Source organism: Diadema antillarum, unplaced genomic scaffold (assembly GCF_040938485.1).
Source record: "Diadema antillarum isolate AM-2024a unplaced genomic scaffold, OU_Dant_1.0 scf00000069, whole genome shotgun sequence".
NCBI classification, from domain to species: domain Eukaryota; kingdom Metazoa; phylum Echinodermata; class Echinoidea; order Diadematoida; family Diadematidae; genus Diadema; species Diadema antillarum.
The window spans coordinates 2,459,603-2,482,438 of record NW_027270958.1 but is presented as its reverse complement, the minus strand read 5'-3'; the positions used below and the strand labels follow the sequence as shown (position 1 = coordinate 2,482,438).

The 22,836-nt window shown below is 38.8% G+C and overlaps 1 protein-coding gene across 1 annotated transcript in view; it reads right to left on the bottom strand.

Annotated features, from left to right (window-relative positions):
• The window catches only part of LOC139716770 (peripheral plasma membrane protein CASK-like), a 198,072-nt gene that overhangs the window by 100,024 nt on the left and 75,212 nt on the right, over positions 1-22,836 (bottom strand). The window contains exons 4-7 of the mRNA XM_071628307.1: positions 22,758-22,835; positions 13,745-13,817; positions 11,780-11,882; positions 8,978-9,153 (exon numbers count right to left, since the gene is read on the bottom strand). Of these exons, the coding sequence (XP_071484408.1) occupies positions 8,978-9,153; positions 11,780-11,882; positions 13,745-13,817; positions 22,758-22,835 (430 nt within the window). The remainder of the gene's footprint in view (positions 1-8,977; positions 9,154-11,779; positions 11,883-13,744; positions 13,818-22,757; position 22,836) is intronic.

The following is a 22,836-nucleotide window of genomic DNA, read 5'->3' as shown; positions in this document are numbered from 1 at the left end:
AATTACGACAAATCGCATGCGTGTTTATGTACGTTACCATGCAGGTTCTTCAATGCGTTATATCGCGGCAGGCGCGTACCACGTGTCGTGTTTACCAAGACCATAAATTAAAGAAGTGCAAGATGCCTGAGCGGGACGTGAGACATGTCGTTTAATATTCATTCAGCTTCTAATTTTATCGTATCGTCCTTATTTCTACATCGGTATTGAAAGCCTAAAACAAACAAAATTGTATTAAAAGCAATCATCCAATTTTACTATTATTTAAGCACCTTACGGAGCCGAATGTTGCCGTTAATCATTTTCAAATGTAAAAGCAAAGAACCGACATTCATTTTAGCATCTTACGGAGCTGAATATTATCCTTAGGCCCTATTCATTTCCGAACGTGAAAGTAAACATCCGCTATTTATGTTAGCACCTAACTGAGCCGATAGATACCGTTAATCATTTCCAAATGTAAAAACAACAATGTGTTATTTATTTTAGCATCGTACGGAGCAGAATATTACCGTTATTCATTTCAACATCCAACATTTATTTCATTATCGCATGGAGCCGAATGCTATTGCTGTCCACTTCCGAAAGTGAAATGAATAATCTGACAATTGTTTAGCATCGTATATACGGAGCCGAATGTTACTGTTTTCATTTTTGAACGTCAAAGCAGACATCCGACATTATTTTCCCATGCAACGCAACTGAATGTTATTGTTATTCATTTCGAAATGCTATAGCAAAATACTGACATTTATTTTAGCATCGTATGTTGCAGAATGTTACTGCTATTCACTTCCAAACGAATGTAGGCCTAAAAGCAATCATCTGATATTTATTTTGGCATCTTCCGGAGCGAATGTTATTGCTCTTTACTTTCGAAAGTAAAAGCAAACACCCGACATTTATTTAATCATTGTACGGAGTTGAATATTATTGGTATGCATTTCCGAACGTTAAAGGGATCTTTCGATATCTATTCTAGCATCTTCCGGAGCTGAATGTTATTGCTATTTACTTTCGAACGTAGAAGCAAGCATCCGGCATTTATTTTATCATCATACGGAGTTTAATATTATTGTTATTCATTTCCGAACGTCAAAGGGATCATTCGACATTTACTTTAGCTTCTTCCGGAGCTGAATGTTATTGCTATTTACTTTCGAACGTATAAAAGCAAACATCCGGCATCTATTTCATCATCGTATCCGGAGTTGAATATCATTCTTATTTATTTCCGAACGGCAACGCAAACATTCGACATTTATTTCAGCATCTTCCGAAGCCGAATGTTAAGAATCCTTTTCATTTCCGAACGCAAAATCAAATATCTGACATTAATGTTAGCACCGTACGGGGCCGAATCTTACCGTTATTCATTTCAAAAAGTATAAGCAAACATCCAACATTTGTTTTAGTATCATACGGAGTCGAATATTCCCGTTATTCATTTCCAAAGTTAAAAGCAAACATCTGACATTTTTTTTTAGCATCTTACGGAGCTGATTGTTACCGCTGTTCATTTTCAAAAGTATAGGCAAACATCCGACTTTTTTTAGCGGCCCGATCGGGCCACCAAAATCTTAATTTCTGAAATTTTAGGGGCCCGACGTGTTTTTTTTTGGTGGCCCCGGGCCACCGTTAGTGTCGAGCCCTATGACGTTGAAAAATTTTTTTAATGCTTTTGATGATGATAATGATGGATCGAGGGCGCTTGTGATAATGATGAAGACGAGGTGTTACGATAATGACAGTGATATATTCGGCCCCTGACAGCGTGCAAATGCGGACGAAACTTCCACGCAGAGCAGTGGCAAACTGAAAGTCTCTTGCAGTTTCTCTTTCAGATATAGAACCTTGCTGATAACACAGCCTACAGACAGAAAAATTTCCGTAGTTTAAATCATGAAGCTTAAAACGCTGATATGGATATTCTCTTAAAGAAAATTATATATCTGCTCAAGAATCAGAAGTGCTAAGAAGTTGCCGCTCATTAATTTTCATCCAATCATGTTATCGAGCGGGATATCGTGAACTATGTCATAATTATGTACAGTATAATACGCAGGGCGAGTGATTGTGTCTTGGCCCGTTCAAAATATGACGGAGTACTGTTACAAACAACATATACGACATATACTGCACGCGGAAATAACTAAGCGGCACTCGTTATTCTGATTATAGCAACATTCCGTATCATTAACAGCAATATTACGATTCAGTGCAAGGTAAATTATCGTAATTACGGCATCATGAATTCCGTTATCAACAATAATGCAATTCTGTCCTTAACAAAATTTGATAGAATTAATACGGGATAATCTTCACGTATATTCTTTGTGGATAGATCAGATTTTAAGTGCCCATGCATGTCCAGTCAAGTAATTTTCATTTGTATTCACGAATTCACAGTTTACGTCGATATAAAACAAATTTTCAATCGGTTGTAATGAAAACAATACGAGGCAAGAATTTCATTTATTGATATTTTCGAGTAATATAAACAACATGATCATGACAATGCAAAACCCATACGATCTCACGTTTTACCGAATTGCATGTAATAAACTGCTTACGAGATTAAAGGGAGTTAAATTTTGAACTGTGAAATTACTCTGAATACTACTTCGAGGATTTGGTGATCAACAGTAAATAACTGTTAGTCGTTTTCTGACGACGAAGTGCACTATAATGTCCATGTTACCTTCTACATCGAACCAGGGAGGTGGAAAAGATCCATCTCCAAACCGACCCATTATATCGGCACAGCTCGGTCATCGTTTGTCATGCATGCGCAGCTCAGCGACTCAATGCCGTTCCACCTTTTGATATCATCATCAAGCAGAAAAGCTTCCAGCCGCAAGGAGTTAATGAATATCCGGGTCATTGTTAAACAACCTACGATGGGGCAGGGAGCACCTTGGCTTTTATGTCAAGAAACAGTTTGTATATACGTTTGTAAGATTAAATGCAAACAAAATAGAAAAAAAGAACATCAGGCTTTACAAATCGGGGTTGGCCCCTATATGATTATCTATGAACAGTTCTTTTTATTAGTGACCCGACTGATGTGACCTCTATGGTAAGAGCTTAATTTAAGAGAGTACCTATGGTAATTGTTACTTATCTACGCGGTTTTTTATTCATATAGCGTAAGCAACATCTGGCGGAAACTCCATGTAACGATTGCATTTTTTTTTTTTTGGGGGGGGAGGGGTTAATCATACCCTCGTATGGAACAGTGTCCAAAGATACATGTAACAGGTATAGGCACTATATCCATATTTACGTGTGCGGGAGGGGAAGAGCATGTAATCGAGGGAGAGCTGGAGCATAATAGAGAGCACAGAGCTTGTGACAGACCATCGCGGGTGCATTTGTATTTTTAGATATGATATTCAACACCATTTTTATGGAATTCATCATGTGTACATTTTTTTTTAAAGAAAATGTAAGAAATTTAATACTCTGGGACAGTGGGCATGGCTATAAAATCGTGATTTTTCTGTCACCTCGTGAGTCCCGTGCGCGTCTGTCACTGTGTAAGAACTTTATAAATGATGATTAAAGGTGCGAGGAAAGTTTGTATCGAGATCTGAATTTCAACGATCTAATTCACACTTTGTTACAATATTTTTATTCTTTTTCAACAAAAAAAAAACAAGAAAAAGAAAATGTGTACTGATCGATCGGGGAACAATGAGAATGGCTACAACCATCTTCTGATGGACGTGTGCGTCTTTCACTGTAACCAACTTTATGTGAGTGAAGAGAAGTCTATACTAGTAATGTGTGGAGAAGGGGGTGTCCCCCTCTCACACGGGGGAGCTTTTGCATTTTTAGAACTGAAATACAACAATCTGGTATAGACACTTGGTGGAATATTTGAAATATTTTCTAACGATGTTTAATATCCTGAAGAGGTTAGCAGGAAGCCTACAATGTCTTCTTATACACGCATACAAATTAGCAGGTTACAAAACTCGGGAGATTTGTAATCCGCTAGCAAACTTTTTCGCACGTAAGAAAGACACAAGACACAAAATTGGCGCGAACAGCATGCTAAACTTGTGAACGGTCGACCAAACTGCGTTCTTGTTTTTTATTCCATCATTAAAAAGAACGTTTCAACGGCATACGCTCCACACCACTGTGAGGCACAAGAACGATAGTTTTAACTTCATCGATTTATCGATAAGCAATTAGCAGGTTACATTTGTTCTTATTAATGGTTTTAAAAAAGAAATATTACTCAGTTGCCTTGGAAATTCCCGAAATTATTGTCTGAGTATAGAGCAAGTTCGAAGGTTCACGACGAACGAACGCTCTCAGGCATGCATGCATCATGATTAACATGTGAAGCACATGAAATAAACCTACTCGACGGTTATTACATTTCAGACTTCGAAGAAAGAAATGGCAGAAGAATACACGCCCTGTCTAGTAGTATGCGCGCATTCCTTACGTGCCAAACATGATAAACAAGACACACCGCAAGTTCATGAACTTTAGTTTCTGAGGGCCGTGGGAAAGGCAATGAATTAATATTCGAGAAATTATAGCTTCAAGTTAAGAATGTATTAAACTATAATGTACATGTATTAAACTAACGCTAACAGTATTCTGATTGTTTGTTTCCCACCCCCCTCTCTCTCCCTCTTTCTCTTTGTGCCTGACAAGAGAAACGAATACATGTAAGTTTGTACTAGTATTCCATCGACTCATGAGAGAAAGTATACTTCGGAAATATATAGGCCTACAGACCCCATATTGGAAGTGATAAAAAGGCTGTGCTGAAATTCTTATCCATGCAGGCATAATCAGTGTGAATACCAGTCATCTTTTAATTGATTTGTAATCGACACTTGTACCCGTCGCGTCGATCTTGTCCGGTCTTCTCATCCATGTGGAAGGAGTTTAAGGTTCACGCCAGTGCCGTATATAAAGAGAGTCTGGCCAACTGCTAATTTTTGGACGCCATGTCGTTACCGCGCGTATTACACGTAACAGGGTTAGCGTGTACGCTCAGACGTAACAAAATAACCAAGCCAAAGGGGTCGTAAACACAGAGTTCTGTGGTCGTAAACAGTGGGCACTGCATTATGAGCGCACTTTAGTAACGACATGGCGCCTGTAGATCATGGGACCAGCTTTTGACCAATCACAGGCTTCAAAACACATAAGCCAAAAAGCGAGATGGCCACTCTCTTTATACGGCCCTGCATGGTTCACGCCAGAGTATCAGGTGCACGTATCACTTTGTACAAGTGCTCTGCGCACCTGCACTGACCGCTCACTGGTAGTGCGGACGCACGTGGATGCATGGCAACGCATTACTCTCATGGACTCGTGTTAGCTACAATGTATGTAGTGTGGCGTGGTAATAAGGTACATTGATAGAGGTTTACTCGAATGTAGTTTGTGACAGTCATTCGGATTCCGCCACACGGCATGGGAGAAATGAGATGTTTATCTGAATTTTAAATACCCTCATGACAAAATACGAACGATCACGCTTCCTACATAATTTAAATGTTCTGATAACTCTCGCTGTACATCAACATTTATCAAGTGGCATAACTATACACAGCCCAGTCGTAGTAAAAATCACATTCGTGCGCTTCTATACTCTTTAAAAAAAACACGGCGTCCGATCGGGCTAACATGCCAATGACCTTGATCAGGGCTCCACACTAACTTTCTGGTGGCCCGAAAAAAAAAATCAAGAAAAACTTAAGAAAAACTACATCGGTCCTACTACAAAGAAAAACAAATATCAAATATTACTGAAGTGCGTCATGTTGAAAATAAATGAATAGAACATTCAATCATCTTACTGTTATTCTGAGTTCTAAGATTTAGCAAATAGGCTTATAGATTATTATGAATGTTATTGCAATTTACTTTCGAACATAAAAGCAAACATCAGACATTTAGTTTATGGGTGCTGTTCGTTATTCCGATGGTTTGCTATTCCGAAGGTTCGTTAATCCAAAACACACAAAGTCTCCCTAGGATGATACCTAGAGGTTCGTTAATCCAAAAATGAAAACGGGTTCTTTAATCTGGACAATTGTGGCGTTATTCCGAAGGTTCGTTATTCCGAAGAATAGTCAATCAGAAAATGAAATTCGGAACAACGCCGGGAACCTTGGGAATAACGAATCTTCGTACCGAAGAGCCTTCAACGAACCTTCGGGATAACGAGCTGTAATCTATTTAATCATCGTACGGAGTTGAATATTATTGTTATTCATTTCCAAACGTCAAAGGGATCATTCGACATTTCTTTTAGCATCTTCCGGAGCTGAATGTTATTGCTATTTAATTTCGAACGGAAAAGCAAACATCCGGCATATATTTCATCATCGTACGGAGTTGAATACTATATTGTTATTCATTCCGTACGTCAAAGCAATTAAACATGAAACGTTAATATTACCATCGAATGCATCTAAATGTTACTGTTATTCATTTCGAAATTTAAAAGCAAACATCCGAAAGTTATCTTAGCTTCGTACGGAGCAGAATATTACTGCTATTCACTTTCCAACGTAAAAGCAATCATCATGACATTATTTTTATTTTAACATCTTCCGGAGCCGAATGTTATTGCTATCTACTTTCGAAAGTAAAAGCAAGCATCCGACATTTTAATCATCGTACGGAGTTGAATATTATTGTTTTTCATCTCCGAACGGGAAAGTAATCATTCGACATTTACTTTAGCATCATCAGGAGCTGAATGTTATTGTTATTTACTTTCGAACGTAAAGGCAAATATTATATCCGGCATTTATTTTATCATCGTACGGAGTTGAAAGTTATCATTATCCCTTACCGAAAGTCAAAGCAACCATTCGACATTATTTTATTTCAGCATCTTCCGGAGCCGAATGTTATCCTTATTCATTTCCGAACGCAAAATCAAATACTAGTATCTGACATTAATTTCAGCACCGTACGGAGCTGAATCTTACCGTTATTCATTTTCAAAAGTATGAGCAAAGATCCTACATTCATTTTTGTATCATACGGAGTCGAATATTACCGTTATTCATTGCCAAAATTGAAAGCAAACATCTGACATTTATTTCAGCATCTTCCGGAGCTGAATGTTATTGTTATTGACTTTCGAACGTAAAAGCAAATATCCGGCATTTATTTTGTCATCGTACGGAGTTGAAAATTATTGTTATTTATTTCCGAAAGTCAAAGCAAATATTCGACATTATTTTATTTCAGCATCTTCCGGAGCCGAATGTTATCCTTATTCATTTCCGAACGCAAAATCAAATACTAGTATCTGACATTAATTTCAGCACCGTACGGAGCTGAATCTTACCGTTATTCATTTCCAAAAGTACAATGTATGAGCAAAGATCCGACATTCATTATTGTATCATACGGAGTCGAATATTACCGTTAATCATTGCCAAAAATAAAGCAAACATCTGACATTAATTTTAGCATCTTACGGAGCCGATTGTTACCGCTGTTCATTTCCAAAAGTAAAGGCAAACATCCGACCTTTTTTGGTGGCCCGATCGGGCCATCAAAATCTTCATTTCTGAAATTTTGGACCACCGGGCCACCGTTAGTGTCGAGCCCTGCCTTTGATACATCGGAATATTCGGAAAGTCATTTTCAGTACCATTGATGTTCTAGACATTTTCGTTACGGCGACAGGAACGGATTACAAACTCCATCGAAGTGAAATTTGGAGTGGAAATCGATGCAGATTAAGGGAGAGTATACAGATGTTTTGAGTGAGGCAGGGTGTTTACTGTTGCTCCGATTTTACTGAGTTCACGCTTTACGTTGACATTACGTTCACGGAGGTCTTATAAAACGTTTTTACGTAAAATACAAATGATTTTGTTGCACATTTTACCATGTAATTTGCGACGGAAAATAAGCGATCGATTAGATGCATGTTTTCAGAATATACCTAGAGTCTGATCATGCACTTTCGCTAAAGTTTATATCTTTTTTTTCCGTCCTCACTGTGTGCACTTCGCAGTCGAAGCGATTATCGTGTGCCCGGGCGGCAAAGCGCGATGAATCGAGGGAATTCAAACAATGTAGTAATCTAACGGTAAGCCATGGTAGTAATCTAATCCACGCGACTATAGAAATTTGCGGACGGCTTGCTGCGCTATAACAAAAGCTTTCGAGAGTCCGATCAAGACACCCTCGCCAGAACTGTGCTTTTGTTCCGATTGTTACATTTTCTAAAGAGGGCGAACAAAGATCTATTAACATCACAAAGGGGCTACCTCATTATCTACCTCATCGATTTCACAGCGATATCACAATAAAACCACGACTTTTTCACGACGAAAGCACAACCATAGGACGACTAAATCACGGTGTAAGGACGGCGTTTTCACTGTCAAAGCATCGCGAATAGTGTTGGTAGTGTCATGTCAACTGAGGTTACTCTCACATAATTTTACAGAATATCTGAAACATTTTGCTTGAAGGACCTGAGTATGCACTGAAATTCAATAGCTAAGCTATATATATTTTTTTTTTAATGTTTTTTCTTTCTTTCTTTCAAAGGATTATCCTCGTCATTTTGGGGCAATTGAAGTAAAAATCTGACTCTAAATGGGCCCATCACAGACAGCTTTGGTGATGTGAAGTTGTGGGCAGAATATTTCCCCACTATTGCAAGGATTTGTTACCAGTACATGGAACCCAGGGCAGTGAGTGCTGAATCAGTCATGTTTTGACTCACATTATATTTCTGGTTGGAAAAAAGAACATGATATTAACTCATGCCGCAACTCTATCTTCCCACCCACTAAAACTGTCTCACTGCAAATATGCCAAAATATGGCAAAGCATTTGTGTGTTTGGTTAATCTCATTTATTTGCAATGTGCATAGTAATATTACTATCAATAAAAGAATAAAAATATGATCGAGACCTGAAGGGGCAAGGCAGTAGCAAAACAGTTCTAGTTGTCCCTTACATTGTATCTGCCTTTGACGATCATGTCAAACAGTCTGTCCTTGGTGCCAAAGAATGGTAGCGAGCCACTGAGCAGGATGAAGAGCATGACGCCACAGCCCCAGATATCCACCGGCTTGCCGTAGGGTTCCCGCCGCACCACCTCGGGCGCCATGAAATGCGGGGTGCCGATTCGTCCTTGGAAATAAACGGTGCAAAGAAGAAGAGGAGAAAACGAGAGCACGGCAACGCGTCAGTGACGTGACGCATGAATGGTTTGATGAGATGGGATCAGGAAGGAGAGGCCATTAAAGGGTGTGTACAGTTCTGGTCGAGGTGTAGATTTAGCTTTTAACATTTTGCGAGATATTCAGAAACCACTCTATGGGATGTAAGGGGGAATGCAGTTCTAAGGGGTATCAAAAGTTTATTCGATGAAAATCGGTTTTGAAATGGCTGAGATATCCAAAAACAAGGTGAAACAAAGAGATCCTAATAAAGTTGGGGCATGTCGCCTTTTATTATTAGCACTTTTTTTGATATCTCAGCCATTTGACAACCAATTTTCATCAAATAAACGTTGAATCCTTCTTAAAATCACATGCTCTTTCATATTTCATAAGAGGTTTTTCATTATCTCACTTAGGAATGTTCAAAACATGAATCCCTACCTCAACCAGTACTGTACAGTCCCTTTAACATGGATGTTCTTGTGCTACAAACTCATGTTGCTGTAAGGGGATTCTGGATATATACCTAATGTCAAAAAAAAAAAATTACAACAGGAACCTCCGCAACAATAACTTTAAAAATAGTGATACAATCCACATACAATTTCAGGGTATGCAACTATAACTTATTACCCACATCTTACAGAAAACGCCATCCAATTTGCTTCAGTGGTCAAAGAGAAATGAGGATCTTTGTAGAGCATGTCAGGAATCCCTTCCCTCCAAGTTTTGTCCATTGTGTTCACAGTTCCAAGAGCATCCAAGTGCTGAACTTGGAAGAAACGGACCCATGACATGCTTTACGATCCACGTTTCTCTGTCACCACTTAACCAAATTGAATGGGGTTTTCTGCAAAATGTAGGTAAAAAGTTATAGTTTAATTCCCTGAAAAAGCATTCAGATTTTTTTTGACCATTTTGAAAGTTACCAATGCAAAAATCTGAATGTAATTTTGCTTGTTTGTTTGTTTGTTTGTTTGTTGTTGTTGTTTTTTTTTTTTTTTGGGGGGGGGGGACATATTGAAGTCTTATTTCTAAGCTGCACATTATTTAGAGACTCTGTAGTGTTAAGGATTCATGGAGAGAGCAGGCTGGCCCGATTTGGATACATTTGAGAATCCCCGTAATAAATTGCGTACAGCTTTATCATTGACCTCAAAGTAAGTACACACACAGCCAAAGAATCTAAACTGGAGTCGACCGTTGAATATCGATGAGTGTAAGCTTTGATTCACATATTCACTGACTGTGCTATTTGTGATTTTTAGCTTCTACCCTAGTGGGCATGAAATGAATTGGACCATACATGAATCCCTAACGCTAACTGGGTATTTAACCAGTTGAAGACCAGTCCCAAGTATACTCTGGCAGGTGTCTATGGGAAATGTGTGTTGTGGCAAAATCAGCTCGTCCTCAGTGGGTTAAAGAACATGTGGAGGAGTAAATTTGATCGACAAGCCAAGCGCAAAGTCTTAAAATTGTCATTGGCAAAGAAACACTTCAGAACAATGATATCCTCTACACTTTTACAACTTATCTAACAAGAATGTTTTCTGCAACACTTAAGTGTGGGAAAAGGGAAATATTATTTTCTGCATAACTAAAGTGTGTGGAAATGAAAATATATGTATGAGACAAATTCTTGTCTGAGGGAAAACTACATGTAGTCTTATTGATTCCACATTGCTACATCACTGAATACAATTTTTATCCTTTACCCCAAATTTTTGCCTCCTTGCCCTAATTTCACGAGCCCGACTGTCAATTTCCAAAATAAATTAGACACTTTCAAAGCATAGCCAGTTTCTCTTGAAAATAGTACTTGTTATTAAAACAAACAATGCACTTCAATTTATCGGGGTAATTTCAATTTTCAAAAAACAGAGGAAGCCACTGCTGTATATTCATATTCAAATATGATTTTTTTTAAAATATAATTTTTTCATGACCTGAATCCATGTGTGTGTGTGTATGTGTGTGTGTGTGTGAGTTTTTTATTTGGTGTTTGTGCATGAGAGTTTCTGCATGTGTGTGTGTGTGTGTGTGTGTGTGTGTGTGTGTGTGTGTATGTGCATTAGGTGGGGTGGGGTGGCAAAGGGAACATACATAGCAAAGACCGGGAACCATTGACAAATGTCAAGAGCTATAATAGTGATTAATTACTAATGGCATTTGTGACGTAAGGTCCGCCATTTTATTCTATGTCACTGCTTGTCTTTCATGAAAACTGTTCTTGGACACCGCTACAATTGCCTTACTGATCAACCATCAAGGCAATATGTTGGCATTAATGCAAAAAAAAAGAAAAAGAAATGGGAGTTTACATTTCTAAACAAGCGTAGCTTTTCTTCATATTCCTTACAAGTGTTTGGTATATTTTTCTCGCCAAACGAAAACCATCAAGTGGCACCTTCTCATCAGAGAATCTCAATGCATTATACACGTTTCATCTTGGCGCTAGGTGCTCATATCGATTTATTATTGATACATCATTTGGGTGATATGTTTTCCCCCCCTCTTTTTTTTTTTCCCTCCCCAGGATCAATTATTCAGAACTTTTGGGGCGTGGAGCAGATGACGCACGCCGCACCTACCTCCGGCGATGAGTCCGGCAGAGGGTAAGGGGATAGCTATGCCGAAACCTCCGAGCTTGACTGGGGCAGAGTTTTCCTTCGTTGCGAGCAGCACGCAGTGAGGCTGTATTGTAGGACGAACAGAGGGAGAAAACAACACCGAAATAATCAATTAGTTTCAAGTCCTACAAGTACTGATATTTTGGGTAGGTTGTTCAACACTACTGCAAAGTGAATTTCAAAATGCTTCACTTTATGATTATCGCATTCGATTTCAGCATTTGTAGCCTTAATCTGTTACCTTAAGAGGTCATCTCATGACCATCCGCATATACATAGATATCCACAAGTGATTATCAATCCTACTGAGACTTGAAATATTTGTTTGTAACTACCTAAAACAAAGTTGTACAATCTTCCATGTTCTTGATGCTTTTCCTTGTTACCATTATGAAGAGCAAGCACAACATGAGCAAAGCTGCAATAATTCTTCCAGCAGTCTCCTTGGGAGAATCTCATTGGCAAACAAATGCGATTTGAAAGAGATATTCTCGGGCGATAAAGTGAGTTGTGAGAGCTGCAGATAGAGGTGTACTGAATACTGCAAAGGCCAAATGATCTTTATTTTCTCTTTTCAACTGAAGCCGCCCCGTCTACATTATGCCCTCCTTACAAAAGTCATGCTCTTGTGTTGTCTTGATGCGCAAACCCTTAAACCCTTCAGATCTGACATTGGGACTCGTTAATGCAGCAAGAGCTCATAAATGCAGGGGGCCATAACATTTGACAAATCATTTTATATCCATTCCACTTCGTGCCATTAGGAGGGGGGCCCCCTCATGTCTGCCAATTACCGACTTAACAAGGCAAATAGGAGTAATGAAGGTCACATACAATTTAATAACATGACTTGGGGCACCCATCCCCGGCAGTTTACAGAGAATCACACCATTCCCATGATACTACAATGGACCAATTCTTTCATACTCAAACAGCCATTCCCTTCCATCTTCCTTCCTTCTGTCTGTTTGGCTGTCTGTCTGTCTGTCTGTCTGTCTCTCTTATTCATCTACTGCACCTGACAAATGCAAAGCCCACGAGCCCCACCCTCACTCATTCCTTAACACTCGTCAAATGTGCCAGGGGGGACGGTGCAGAGAATTCTTCGGCACGGCAGATGTTTTCAAGTCGGAGTGGCGACTTTTGTTTAGAGTCATGGGACACGATCTACGATAAGACTTCCATCAGCCATGAACTTCTGCTTTGAAATGTGCATAGAATATTCCAAAGATGGATAGACTGTACAACTACTGTCATCACTGTCTTCTGGTAGCAACTAACAATCCGATCAAGAGTATGGGACATTTAAGGATTATGCTGGTTTGTTCTGATTACAATTTTTGAATGCAATTTGCTCTGGTAAAAACAACTATCAAAAAAGGACTCTATTTTGGTTTGATGACATAAAAAAACTTACTTGGCAAAATTTGTGAGATCAAGGGTGTTTTATCTGTAATAGCCATAATGTATAAAAGTGCAGCTATGTAAACTGAACAAACTGTACACTGTATCAACAGTGAACATTTCAATGTCAGCTATAAACGAGTTCCACGGCCTGATCTAAATATTATATCTTGGTCATAGCTTTAAATGCTATCCAAACTGTTATTTTATTGTTAGACTTTGTTGTATCATTTAGACTTATGCTAAGCTTACAGCTCATTATGCTGTACTGCTACTGCAAATGAATCACATTCTGCTCAACATTTAGGAGGATGCTTGACTTTAAAAACAACTTTTTTTTTCTTTTTTTTTTCAAATGACAGAGTGCAAATTCAAGTGGAAAGTGTCAATTACTGCTGCACAGTGAAAAGTGGGCATGACTACCAAGTCGTTTCGCACCCATCCAAGCACAAAAGAGCACACCTTGGCACAGAGTAGCAAAAATAGGTTTGGGGACTGAGTGATGGCGGGAACCAAGCTCACCTTTATGTCACGGTGGATGATGTCGTTGTCATGGCAATAGCGCAATGCCTCCATTATCTGCCTCATGTAATGGCTGGGAGAGGGGAGAGAACAGATGCAGAAGAAAAAGAGATAGGAGTGAGAGAGAACGAGAAAAAGAAAGATTGTGATTGTCACATTGTCATTCACATATTGTACCTCTACAGGTTTAGTTATTGCACGTACATGCATACACAATCACTCCAGGAGCAACACACCTTTTGATCCGACTTAGATTACATTACTACACTTAGAAAATGGACTTGTAATCATAGTAACCCGTTCCATACAGCATTCTGAAATCCCCATAGACTTAATACACAGGCCGACAGGTTCCCGTATGGAACAGGTTAATTTTCCTACAATGAAATGATCTCACACGGAGGGGGAAGATAAAGCTCCCTCACATGACATAAGTTCAGTACCAAATTTGTAGTCTAGTTCACCTGGTGACTGCAGGCTCTGTATAGTCTTTGAATTGTGTTTTCAGCCACATGCGATCTGGCATTATATCTTGACTTTATCAAACAAAGTTACTTTGACAGTGCTTTTCGCGCGTTGAAACTTTCGCAAATTGCCACTGGCATTCAATGCATATTGTGTGGACAAGGAACTTTGCATGCATTTTATTTTCTCCAATCTAGGCTCCTCGCAAAATTTGAGAAAGTTTCATGCATGCGAAAATGTCTGGCAGTACAGTATACTCCATATGGCAAGACGAGGTCACGCGAAAACACAGAGGATAATTCAAGTAATTTCATGAATGTCATTGGTCTTGATTTGATAATTTCACATTTCATGTTTCTAGATTGCTCTAATGGTATGAGGACACTGGCAGCAAAACTAAATCAAAACCGTCACAAGGAAAGGTTGACAGCAGGACTCAAGGAAGAAAAGCCAGTTCCCTTTCAATGCCATCTGAAGAAATATATATATAGTCTGGTTTATATAGCAGAAGAGAGCCGAGCACATCACTGCAAACCCGTCCTGACAGATAACAAATTCAATTGTACGGCAGAGGAGTCATGCGCTGAAGCCCGATCATGTTTCGACGAGGGAATAATCCCTCTTAGCGAGTACAAGGGAAGGCCCGGCGCATCCATTATTCACTCTCCTCCGCCGAGACTCTACGCTTTACTTGCTCCTCGCCTCCCGACTGCACCCCCAACACGCAGTGCATGAAGAGGAGGGTGCGGAAAGAAGCTGGAAAGGAAACACGAAGGAATCGTGGACAAGAAAAATAGAAGAAGAAAAGACACCACAGCGAAATACCTCGTACTCACTGGAGAGAAAAGTAAATCCGACCTACTTCACCCTGTTACTAATGATGGACATCTTTGACTTGTAATGAATACAGGAATTCTGAAGGACGTTCTTATGCACATGCACCATATTCTTTAGTAACAATTACAATGTTGAAAATAACAGTCATTACTTTATATAACGCATAGGTCCTATGTGTTTGTTTTATCCTCGGGTAATATCTATATAGGTCATTGCTCTTGATATAGTGTGCCATTAAACAAATTTGACACAAACAGTTTTGTAGACACAGCTTTTAACAAGTTTATTGATTAGTTTTGAAAGAATGATTCACAATTTGCTTTGAGAAGTAGCCATAACTCCCTTTATAATATTCTTTTACAGGTGTGCCCACTAATAAACAAAGCATTTGGGACTTCATGTAATATAATTTTATATTTCAATACATTAATGATTAATGATTACATGGATGCATAAAGTTCTGTATACATTCTGGATGCTGAATAACTGTATATTTTGTCTGTTGAAAATATAACTGTATATTTTTGGGGCTGCTTAATATATTACTCTGTATCTCTTGTATATCGACTACATAACTCTGTACTACTCTGTATACTTCGGATGCTGAAGATAGACTGTATTTTTGACAGTTTATTAAATAACTCTTTATGTATTTTGGCTGCTAAATATATCACTCTTTATATTGAATATATAGCTATGTGTACACTTTCGCTGTTGAATATATAACTCTGTTTATACTTTGGCTGTTGAATATATATATTACGCTATACATTTTGGCTGTTGAATGATTTAAAGTTTTATCTCTGGCTGTGTGATTGGCAGAAATGTGCAGAAGATGTACATGATCCAAATGACACACAATTCAGATGGTAATAATGAAGTAATGTATAATTTCCTTGATGTTTAACTTGGAAATGAGAAGCTCTGACGTCAAACTACGACAGACATTATCTAAAATGCAGAACTATTAGATGTAGGAATTATGAGGGAAATATCTAGCAGCGCTACACCGCCTTCATCGTTAATAGAAAAGGTCTGGAAAATAGATAATGTTGCATATAATACTTTACATATGTACTGTAGCTTTTTTCTGCTTTTCAGCCTGGAGCAAGAAAAAATAGTGGAATGAAGTAATCATCCTATGGTCCATGTCACAATTGATGTGCCGGCACACTGCCTGGTCCCATTATCAAATAAGCCTTCAATCTTCCGCTGTGGGTGGACTTGCAAATGAGCTTCCCAAGCAACGGTTGCCATGGCGTTGCCAAGGAAGTGCATCTATCAATTTTATTAGCGGCCAGTGTTCGTCAAATTATGGATTCTGCCTTCTTTTGCTCAGGCCATGTATTTTAATGCCTTCCAGTCACTGAGTTGGGGAGAGTATTACGTCCTTTATTTTGATACACATTACATCAATTTTCCCGAGGGCATTTTGGGTTAACAATGACATTTTTTAACATTAATATGATGCATGACAGGGGACCTGTGTGTAGACACTTTAGAATATTTGAAGAAATACTCTTGAATCAATGATGAGAAATGGTGTGCAAACCTACATTATGGAGTGGGCAAATCCAGAATGCACAAATAAGTGTGCAGCAAATATGACTTATTTCCATGAAAATGCGATGGATCAAGCGAGTCATGATAAGCATTGATCTGGCCACTCATTTGCTATTGAAAGTGAATTTGTCAGGAAAAACATATACATGTAGATGCTCATAAAAAGGGGCCAAATACCTTAAAACAATGCAGACTGATTTAATTAGGGTCATCACATGAAAATCACCACAGGATTTGAATTTTGCTAGCACAGAGTTTGGTAATTCCCTTGTGATCAACCACTTGGAATAGCTTTCTATAATGCGCAGTGAACGGTTTTAATACAACAATAGTACAATTTTTTTTATTGGTCTATATAAAGACTTTGATTTCTACTTGAGACTCATAGATTCTATGCATCTCAACATCTGCTCTATACACGCATGTACGCATTGGCACATTCACATACCAGCACATCTTCGAGGACGCATGATAAGACTGGTATTTTTAGCGGCACAGGTGCCAGACACATGATTGCTCTTTCTACCATTGTGCCTGGCAAAGAGCATGTGACACTGTCGAATGCACAAAGACTCTGAAAGATGATGGCTGATATTAATCACCACTTTGAGGGCAGTCGCTTAACGTGGTGTCTTCATCAGAAGTAACCTTGAAAAAACCTTTGCTCCTCTTCCATGATAAAAAAAAGAGAAATTCTCTCTGTAGCAGAAAGTAGAGTGATAAAGGTACATAGCCTCTTCTTTGGGTTCCATGACATTTCCTCCGACAATTGCTGCCATGAAATATCTGCTCGCTTAAGCCAAACATTTAAATTTTACTCACAAGCATAACCCTAACCCTAACCCTAATCCTCATATCAAACTGAACCAAAAACCCTATCACAACCCTAACCCTGAGTCCTTGGAGAAAATAAGAGCAGAGCAAATTGTCGCAGGAGCAAATGTTGCATCACCCTTCTTTGTACCCATTCCGTAGCTCCCTTTCATGATGTATAGCACGTATTCATCAGAAGTTAATGTGATGCAAAACAGGTTAATTTATTCATTGCTAGGAGGTAAAGTACCTTGGTGGTGTAGTTGTTTGGCATAGATTGAGAAAGTGTAATTTGTGAATGTCAGCATCTTTGTGTACAAACAAGATGAGACATAAAAGCAGCGCCATGTTTGTGGATGTGGGGTGATCATAATTGCGATATTCTTCAAGAAATCACGACAATGTTTGCTATGGATTTCTTCTTAACTGTACCTTTGAAATGCCTAAATCTCTTTTCTTTTACCTTGAATGTACATGTGTAGGCATTAATTTCCTTAGAGATCTGGGAAGCTGATTCCTAAAAATCCCGAATATCACTTGTAAAAAACAAACAAACAAAGAAGCTAGCAAACAAACAAACTTGAATGAGAGGCAATTCTCATACAGAGCAGATATAAAGCGATATACTTTAAGACCAGAAAATTTTTGCATTTTTGTGAGAATTTCGCAAGGAGCCAAAGATTTGCAAAATTAAAATGTACACAAAAGGTTTTGTCTGCACAATGCATTGAACGCCAGTGGCGTTTCGTGAAAGTTTCATGCCGTGAAAACAGCAGCTGGCTGCAATTCGCATAAGTTTCATGCCGCAAGTGTTTCTGGTTTTAAAGTACGCAAGGAACAGCCTCAAGTCACAAGACCCCTGCTAACGTACAAACACACTAGTGGGACTGTGTGGCACATGACTCACTGGCATTCTATTTGATAAGAGTTTCAAAGTGACAGCCTTATGTCTTCTACTGCTGTCACTCCCAATAATTCTCTCCCTCTCTCTATCTCTTGGGTAAACTTTCCTTTAGTCGGTAAATTTCCTTACAAGTACCTTTATGTTGAGAATTAAGGTTGACATATGTACTGGCACTACCGTAGTAACATTCTTAGGAGAAATCTGTGAGCATGAAGTTTGTTACAAAAGGAATAAGAGTGGGACAAATTTGAATGGCAGAATTGATATATTTATTCATAATGTATGCGGGTCTTGATGGAAGACTAGCTGTCATACTTCACCAATCGTAGCCCACTGTGATTGATAACTTTAATTCAATATCTTTTTTTTCCACTCCAGATCATCTCTTCTCCTCTGGAAGGATTTACAAAAGCAACCATATGGTGATAATATGAGGGTTCTTGCTTTAATAGACAGCATTTGATAAATTTACACAGGATCGATTTATGAATAGACACACACAGGTCATACAATATGTACACTGTGTGCACTTTGTAACTGTCTTTTTGATCACAGGTCGTGGCTCATAAACCCATTCTGGGTATTTGGTATACATATTGGATTGAAGCTTCTCCAATTTGCATGGGTGATGTTCATGAAAGGTAAAATGTGGGCTAGGTATTCTAGTATGTGCCCTTTCACCTCTACGTATTTGGATCGCCACACAGAATGTTCTTGGTATTGAAACAGATAGCCGTTCTTAATGTAAAGGACTGTTCTTGCATCACTGGCCTTACTATCAAACCAAAAGCACAAAAGGCCAAGGTTGTGGCCAATGGAAACAGGGTGATGGGCCATGACCACGCTAATGAAAAGTGTTTTGATGAAGTCACAGATGTATGGGTATTGAAGAGCTGTATCCATTGTTTTATCTTCCTCCCCCCCCCCCTTTTTTTTTTGCCTCAATAGCACCATTGCCAACAACACAAAGTATGATTTGTTTGTTTGTAACTATGATGTTGATTCAATGAGGTAGAGCTGAGAGAAAGGGGACCAAATTGTTTCACACATTAAAAGGAGGTGAAAGTGACTGTGCCCCTCGTTATCTATCATTTCTATGTGGTTTTGTCTATGGATGTGGACTGGACTGACACTAAACAACTTTTGATCCCATCCAATTACATAAAGTAGAGAAGGTGACAAGAAGGGGTTTTTTGTCTGCAGTGGAGCAGCAATAGATCAAAGACAAAGATTCTGGTTTGTGGGTTGCCGTGGCACCAAGTGGTGGCAAACTGTCATTGAGTCATTCAGTGTCATTGTCTGGTACAATCATGGGGGGGGGGGTGGCTTTCAAGGTTATGAACTCAATTTTTCAGGGAATACACAGGTATATCAAAAGAGATAGGAGGTGACAAAATAGATAGACAGATGATAAAACTAAAGTATTTCTGTCGACTCAACAACTCCAACTCATGCACTTTGATGTGAAAATTGATAATAGATATTGGGATTTAACTCTGTGATCTTTAAATATTCATGGAGGCACATTAATTACCTACATAACTTTCAAAGTAGATATAGATCATCATTTTATCATACTGTAAAAGTGGAAATTTTGTGCACATTTTGTGCGACCAGAAACTATTAAAAACATGCAAAATTCTTATTACTCAGTGGAGCGTAAAAAGAAAAAAATATTCATGTGAAAATATCCCTTTTACAGTATCTCAATGAGTTTTACATTTCTTCTGAAACTGTACGCACAACAACATTGAATCTCTTCCAAACCTCTAAAAATGTGAATGATATTACACATTCAGCGCTCTTAGGGTTAATCCGGGCTGATATACAACAGTGCGTACTGGCACGAATGCTCCTACACAACTCTGCTCCCATGACATTTGAATAGCATTTTGCTGCCAGCACATGGTTCGACGATTTAGGCTCGGCACGCGTTCCTTTAACACATGCTCGGATTACAAAAATCCATGTGGTGATCAAAGCAATTTGTGCCAGGACGTGAGATGAGTTGAAAGTCTGAATGCCCGGCCAGATAAGTGGCTTACTCAGAACCAAGTGCAATGAAGACCTGGCTACTCTGTGTTTTGTTTGGTTTTTATTCTTCTTCTGAACAGTATGTAGGTTATGAACTGATGTGATTGTGGGGCAGGGAGAGGGAGAGAGGGGTTGGGATCAATATTGAGGTTTAACGAGCACATTTTATTAGCACAGTTGAACTCATTATCCATTATTTGACAAGAACAAATCTCCAGAAATGTTATTTTACTGTGATATTAAAAGCTTGAAGGAGCAAGATACCGAGGGGCTCGACAATGGGACGATGATACATCATACAGAAAAGTAAATAGCATCATACCAGCTGTTCTTTGGTTTGTGATTTTTGTGATCTGCACTGCAACATTTCCCTTTTTAATTAAGGTGGTTAAGAGTACTAAGTACATTTTCAAAAAAGATTAGCTAAAGATTGAAGTATTTGTATAGATATATAAACATTCAGTGTATTCTTTTAACTATCACACTAATATAACAATGCATTAGTCAAAGGATTTTGCTTATACATTAGAGGCGTCTGCAAATTAAAACCGACACCAATATTAGCAATGCATTTTCTCTCCATCCTCAGCTATCATGATCATCAAGTATCCTAGGCCCTTCCTACTTTGAAGGAAAATAGGATAAACGGCAAGAGTTTTCAATTTTGTGCCCGGCCTGAGACTGACTGGAAAGCTCATACGGATGTCATCTGTGCGAGAGAGAAAGAGAAACACATCAAGGAAAAGAGAGAAACATATCAAGAAAAAGAGAGAAACATATCAAGGAAAAGAGAGAGAAACATATCACGGAAAAGAGAGAGAAATATATCAAGAAAAAGAGAGAAACATATCAAGGAAAAGAGAGAGAAACATATCAAGGAAAAGAGAGAAAAACATATGAAGGAAAAGAGAGAGAAACATATCAAGAAAAAGAGAGAAACATATGAAGGAAAAGAGAGAGAGATTGTTTTTCCATCTCCATCCCAATGCAGGCTTGAGAGAATCCTGTCGCCGCCACACTGCCCTAGAAAAGTTGTGATATGGCGACAAGATGTGAGTGAGTGTATGTGTCTGTGTGTGTGTGTGTGTGTGTGTGTGTGTGTTCATGTTCGTGTTCGCTCGCGTCAACACCAGTTTCGTGCTCTGACACGTACATGTTCCAACTGCGGCGAGCAGGGCAGCGCCGGCTGCCAATGAGCCATCCTGTATTGCCTGGCTGCCGATCTATTGATGTTGTGCGGGAACCCACCCCCCACGCAATGAGACATCAGTCACAGACAACCCTTTACCCTACTACTCCACCACCCCCTCTCCTCTGACTCACTGGAGCTGTGATGTGCGGTGGCACTGTGGGAGCTGTACAAGCTGTGGTGCTATGCTGTGACAAATTAACAGCGCACTCTTAGGATAGTGCAGGATGCAGTGTAGTTTGGAAACAAAATATCAATTGAGGAGAAACTGATCACAATGTTTTTCTGAGATGTATGGCATCTTTGAAGTACATATATGGCTCTCCGTCCACATATTTTGGATTTTATGAATTGTATTAAACATACAAAATACAAGATAACTGCTTTTAAGATTTTGATATGATTCATACATGCATATATGTAACTACACATATTTACACAATACATGCAGTATTAATGGACGAATATAATACAGGTTAGATTTATGACTTCTGATTTAAATATCATCAAGTTACAGAATTACACGAGGTTTTGGTGTTTTTCAACTTTACCATCACGCACAAAGTTAGGACTTTGTAATCTTGCATTACCATTGGGATATTAAAGGTGATTTGCAATATTTTGATAAGTTTCTCTGTTAGATTTCATATGGAGCTTTACAGTTTTAAGAAAATAGTGTATGCAGCAAAAACAACAACAACAACAATGTTTTCTGCGAACTAAGCATGAGAACAAATGTGTTACATCATGGATATCTCCCTAACAAAATCCTGGTGAAAGTGTATAGTTTGAATATTCCAGTGATAGCAGTTCACCATTTATATTTCAGCACCTGGTTGACAATTTAGGTGAAGGAGATGCCCATTAACACATGGTATATTGTGGTCACAATGATGTGATAACATTTTATCAGTTGGTTCAGAGAGAATCTAATTGCCTCACTAGTATAGACAGTTCAAATATATAGCATTCTATCTGCAAATTACTGAGATTGTTTCATACTGCATGTTTGTGGGGTTATTTGTAGCACATTATTCTTTGTTTTTGTCATGGCATATCAATAACAGTGTCATGTGCTCTAAAATTGTGAGACATTTCTCGGTGCAAAACAGAAGCAGCCAGGAAATACGGATTAATGGTAATAACCCTCTAAAACTAGACTTGAGCATCAGGGGAACAATGTGGTACCCCACAGCATTAAAACTTACCTCGCTACTGCTTCACTGTAGACGAAACCCGCATTGGCTCTCTTGACTATCTCAAAACACAGGTCGGCTCCTTCCATGC